General features: G+C 43.0%; 1 protein-coding gene across 3 annotated transcripts in view; it reads right to left on the minus strand.

The window, feature by feature from the left end:
- Nucleotides 1–4,792, minus strand: part of IL10RB (interleukin 10 receptor subunit beta) — a 248,194-nt gene extending 243,402 nt beyond the window's left edge. For 2 of the 3 annotated variants that reach the window (XM_085621380.1, XM_085621379.1), the window contains exon 1: nt 4,592–4,774. In XM_085621380.1, coding sequence (XP_085477506.1) covers nt 4,592–4,640 — 49 coding nt within the window. In that variant the 5' untranslated portion in view covers nt 4,641–4,774. Of the gene's footprint in view, nt 1–4,591 lie in introns of all 3 variants that reach the window. The other variant, XM_085621381.1, reaches the window with a different exon arrangement.
- Between the last annotated feature and the right edge of the window lie 1,327 nt (nt 4,793–6,119).

The following is a 6,119-nucleotide window of genomic DNA, read 5'->3' on the forward strand; positions in this document are numbered from 1 at the left end:
ACTGCCGGAGGGCTTGGCTGCACATGCGGGACACAGCTGTGAGTGTGCGGCAGCCTGGGCAGGCTGCGGGCGTAAGGGCGTACCGTGTTAGGAGACTGCCTGAAGGTCCTGTGTTGCACTGATGCACTGATGCCATGCGTGAGCAGAATCTCCTGTCAGGGTGGGCGGGGCCTAAAGGAGAAAGGGCGGACACAAACCCCGCTTCCAAAGAATACAGGCAGAAAACCAACGACTATAGATCTCGTCAAGGCGTGCAGAACATGCGCTGAAACGCAGGCAAGACCTAAAAAGTGGTAGACCGTTTGGGGACTTGCCAATTTATGTTGCATGCAATTTACACTGTGAGAAGCCCCTTTATTTTCCACGCAGAACTCTTTTCCCATTGTTTTATTGACAATTGCACATATTACCAACCGTTGGAAGTGAAATTGAGTCCCTCTTTATCTTTATAAATGGAATTCTTTATGATTATTCACATACCTACTGGTGTTGAAAATGTTTGATTCTGTTTCTGGGTGCATCCTCGCCTTCAGTCCTGATGAAGGCTCAGTCTTGTAAATAATTATCCTTAGGGTTGAAACATCAATGAAATATACATGCTTGGACTGCAAAAATTAAATTTTCTTCATGCATTGAGTACAAATTTGGAAATGTATGATTGTCGCTCAGTAAATGTACAAGAAGCAGCCAAGGTTTGTCATAATCTTGAGCAGTCACTTCACTATTCATTATCACCGTTGTCACAACTTACTGGTAGAGCGCCACATCACTTGTTCTTTACTACTTTTTCTGGAGCGCTATTTTGTATAGTTTTTAATGATGAAACATAGTTTTAACCAAATGAGCTGTGATTGTGTAATGATTTATCATTGTGTGAGGACTGGTTTAGCCTCCAGATAGATACCCTGAAAAGATATTAAGTGAGGTGACAATTTGTTTAGTAAGACCCCTTGTTGTCTGGACAGTTTTCTCCAGCTCCAGTGCAACTCCACACCTTTCAAGGCTTGGCCAGATGGATAAAACAGAACCAACATGCATTCAAGCTGCATGTATGGTGTCCAGGTTTACAGCTATATAGGCAATAACAGCCTAACACCAGCATTTTTCAATGATTAAAAGCGGGAAATAATCACAATAAATAAAGACAGTATCTGCTAAACATTATTCTTAATTTAATCATTCATGTCTATTAGACTTTAAATAGAGAAAGACATTGGCCAAAGCCATTTAATTTTTAACACATAAATGCCTGAAACACATGCATCAATATGAAATGTAAATGAAAGCATCTCTTTAATTGGGGAAGCCAGGAATGATGCTTCAGTCTTTTGATTTTGAACTCTACAAACGTAACCACTAAACCTCAGCACCTCTTCTCACCCACAGATGTCATTCCAATGTCTGCTCCACTATCTAAAATATGATTTAAGAGACAGGAGGATTAACAATACATTTTTAAAGACAGTGCACTCTGTATCTCACACATATGCCAAATAAATAATAATTGTTCTTAATATTGGCGTATGGGTCACACTCTCGCTATTGGTCGGTATGAGGTCAAAAGCACACACAAAGATTTGTATTCAAAATATGTGAGCATGTGAAAAGTACAGCAACAGGTCATGAATTTAAGGATCATATGTATTTGCATTTATTGGAACTTGTTTCAATAAAATCTTTTCTTCTGCTCTAAAAGTTACAAGCTGAAAAATTAATATAATTATATGTTACATTCAAACTGGGACCAGTTCAAACTACAGGACCAAGAGCTAAGTTGAGAACACAGTATTCGCTACAAGAAAAGGTCTTCCAAGCACTACCAGACACTATGCTCAGACGAATGCTTAGTGTCTTCGCCACGCGAGTCATCCTGAATACTTGAGCACTCGCTATGACGCACGGGAACTTTTCATGAACCCAGTGAAACGCAAGGGGTGGTAGCGGGACTCCAGCTTTCTGCTCCACAAGCAGGATGTCAAACCAGCACTTCTTCTTCATATTCAAACGAACACCATGAGTGCTTGGAAAGGGTCAGAAGCAAATCTGATAAGCAGACCTTAGCAAGAGTGTGATCTTTGTTTTGCTCTGAGTTTCCCAATCCAAGATGCTGCAGTCTCTTCCTGTGATGTCAGTTCCTTTATGACGCATATATAAAGGAGACTTTATAAGAGGACGATGTGCCAAGCCACATTTGATCCCTGATATTTCCTTGCATACCGTTGTTGCTACCATTTCTGTCCCTGATTTTTGCTTCCGGATATCCTTGCTGACGAGTCAACTGGACGATTAGGACAAAGTTCCTTCACCAGCTTGAATTCCCCTACCACCATGTATCCCAAGGAAGTAACCTGAATGGGCCAGGCATCTGACCCCAAACAGCTGGTTGTATGCATTGCGACACCAATTTTAAAACAAATGCCAGTGTCCTCTACATGTCTTCATAACTGAATTATAGACCAGGGTTTCAGAACCGTAGATTCTGCCTGACATTTTGAAGCATTCTGCTTGGATCAACACTGTGCATCTGCACATTTTGTCAAAGGAGAACAGCGAGGCTATTTTTCCTCAGTCGCCCCTTTTCTGGATTCCAGATAATATTTCAATGTGGTTCCTGAAGAAGGCGGCACGCACGCCGAAAGGTGTGTCGACAACTCTATGATCCTTCACCACATTATTTGTGTCCTATTGCTGTTTAGTGAATCAATTGTTTCTGTTGTAGTGTGGCTAGAAAATGATTTATCTTATTTTCATGTTGTGTAATATTTAAATTGTTTGTGACCATTCTTTATGTTTTTGTATTGTGTTGTTATCTATTTTTGTAAATCTTATTGAAAGTTGGATAATTATCGATAGTCATCAAACTTTTCAGTAACATTCATTGATATAGGATATTGCCATTGTCACTAGATATAAAGAATTGTCATTGTCTGGGTACATTTTGTATTGCTTCACATATTTTAGCCACCAGTTTTAATAATTTTTAAATGAATAAAAAGAAGCATTTATATATTTCATTGGTACATTAAGTTGTTTTTTCATCAGTCCTGTTTTACTTAGGCCTTACGGTATCAGTTCATGGCCAGCTTTTGCCTAGCGATTCTGTTTGACAATTGTCATTTTCCCTGTCCTAGGAAATCTACATTCATTACAGGAGGTTCCTATTTTTCGCACTTCTGATTTTTGTTTCCAACAGGTTGAATCGTTTGCCTTCTAGCATCTGTGCTTTACATAGTCTGGCTCTTCTCGCCTCCCTAATGTCAAGAGAAGAATGCTGATTTATTCAATGCTACTTTCATCTTCAAACAAGAATTACCAGATTGCCAATTTTTATCCCGTTTGTGGGGTTTACCTCCTGTGCACCTCTAAAGCAGTCTCTTGACACATTTCACATACATTATGCTGTGCAGGGTGGCACTGGGAGGAGTCACCCTTTCTTCAGGCAATCTAGAAAGGAATTAAACAGATCTCGGCATCCAGTCACTCACCATATTCTTGTCCCTTGATAACAACCACTATGCTGTTTCCAAGCAGATATTGAACCTGAAGCACAAAACGATGCGTTGATTTGTCTAGGATCACACAATGTAGCCAAGTGGGAAGAGCGGTATTCAAACTCTGGTGCCAGTGCACTGTATTTGTGACGACTACAAGCGTGAGCTTAAGGATGGTAACACCATGCCATGTATCCCTCACCATGCCATCTGGGTCAAAAGCCACTCTTTCCTCTGAACTGGGTCTCTATTGACGCGATGTTCTATAACGTCATCATGAGGACGAAGGTCATGAGATGATCTATTCCACTGATGCCATTATTAGTCTTACTAGTACTCTTAAAAACTGAAAAACCATACCTTTGTGGTCATAGAATGTTTCCCAGTATGGATGATGGCAAGGCAAAAGTAATTAAAGCAATTTCCTAATTAACTAGCGTTTCATCATGGTTCAACAGGTATGCCCGGAAGCAAGGAGATTGGTGCAGATATAATTAACTTGGGGGAGCTCGAAGGTCCGATGGGGCAGTTTTCTCTCTAGGGCCGGTACTATGTTGTTGTACTTGTTGCAATAAATATGTGCACAGCAGAGGACTGAAAAGCCTTTTCTGTATGAGAGTTGTACGGAGTTTTGTCCAGAAGTCGTGACCATCAGAGTCCAAAGAAGAATAACAAAGACTATTAACAAACAACAGTTACACCATCATGAAGACCAGAAAGACACAATATTTTACATTGTGCTGGAAAGGCAGTTTCTTTGTTGTTGAGAACGCCCGGGTTGCTTAACAACGCGTTCTGTGAATTTGTACTAAGTGCACACAGGCTTCCCGTCAGCATTCGTGTACACTCCGCTGCTCCGCACCTTCCCCTGCAGCACCCACTTCATTCAGGAGAATGTGTACAGCAAAATCTGAGTCCAATCCCAGCAGGCTCCCTTTCAAATCACGTCTCAAACTGAAAGCGAAACCACACGAACAATACGTAATCCTAACCAGCGCGCATTACCCGACATTCCCGATCCCATGAGTGAGAGTGACACTAAAAACATAAAGTCCAATGTATAGGCCTAAGGGCAGGCTGCGGTGTTAGTAGCAACATACCTGTGAGAAGCAGGCAGGCTAACGCAGGCGCGGCCAGCCAGGGCGACATGGTCTCAGCGAGGCAGCCGGCCTCCCTCTGTCGCCATGGGCTCCCGCCCTCACCGCAGGACAGCCAGCAGCCCTCCGTGTGCCGTCCCGCTCATCGCGTCGCCTGCTGTCCACAATGGTACGCGATTCAGATATGGAACTATTTACAGCGGTGGGAGGAGCCTACTGAGAAACCACACGCACTTTACCTAGCAGTGAGGCGGCGTGGTTCCCGGGACCAGTTCGTCTTCGAGCTGCCCGCCCTAGGTTTCCAGTGAGAGCGATTGGGCATGTTTACAACCGAATTTTCTGTCTTCTTTGCCATTTAATTTTAGAAAACATGATTTTCAAGTTTTTCGCGTTGTGAGGAATTTTCTCTCGTGTTTGTTTTTACAGTAACTGCAAAGAAAACACGAGCAAATACCCGGCTCCCCCACTGGGAAACTAACATCAGATGCTGAACGTGTTACTAAAATAAGTCAATTACATTGAAAGTAGCTTAAAGTCGCGATGAAGGGCAGCCCAAAGGGTATAGTTTACTATACCGACGTGTAAGCACTACTGTCCTAAGCGTTGGATTTTAGCAGACCCCGACAGCTGACAAAAGGGTAGAAATAATCCTCTGGTGGCCGCGCGCAAAATCCCTGTCAGGCGGATTATGTCCCCTTTTCAACACACTTGGTCCTGGATGTCTCTCCTTCCAGTCCATCAATTGTGTGTCTTCTCCTTCCAGCAGCAGCACCACTCTGCTATACAGGCATTAATAAACAGTACCAAGTCACCTGTCATCCTGCCCCCGTCCTTTCTAGTTTAGCCCAGCCACCTGTCTCAGACAATGTTTCACCCACTCAAGTGAAGTGATAATACAGAACAAAGACATTTCCTATAAGCTATGCTTCCTGTGATATGGTCTGGGGCTACCGAATTTCCCCCTCCCCCCTGCACATAACCACATTTCTAATGATGGACATGAGAAGGGAGTTTCTTTTGGAGGCGGGGGTCGTACAACCCCCAGCCGTATTTATTAAAATATTAAAACAAAATAAAAATTTGGAAATAAACAATATTTACACAATTATACGCAGAAACATAACACGATATTTGATTACAATTTATATGCACAGATTTCAGATGGCTAACCTTAACATATCTCTAATACATAGTTTTTCCTATCCGAATCTAACATCTGGATCATAATCATACATTAATTACTTTCTGCGTATCCTATTTGGGCCTACGGCAAGGTCGCTAACCGGTGTCAGATCCTTATCCATTAGCCACGCCCTCCCGTAGGAGTTGCGCATGCGCAGAGGGCCCGCTTACCGAGAGGGGACTCCCCCCCCGGTTACCCCCATATGTTCCCTGAACTCCATTGAAATTTGGGGGGTCTTGCACTCTGCGCCATTTAATGACGTCCATGCCAGTGCGGGGTGGCCAACCAGCCTAAAGAAAGCGTGACTCCCCCATTTCCCCGCACCCATCCAGCCAACCGGATGTACCG

Source organism: Triturus cristatus, chromosome 8, assembly GCF_964204655.1.
Source record: "Triturus cristatus chromosome 8, aTriCri1.1, whole genome shotgun sequence".
NCBI classification, from domain to species: domain Eukaryota; kingdom Metazoa; phylum Chordata; class Amphibia; order Caudata; family Salamandridae; genus Triturus; species Triturus cristatus.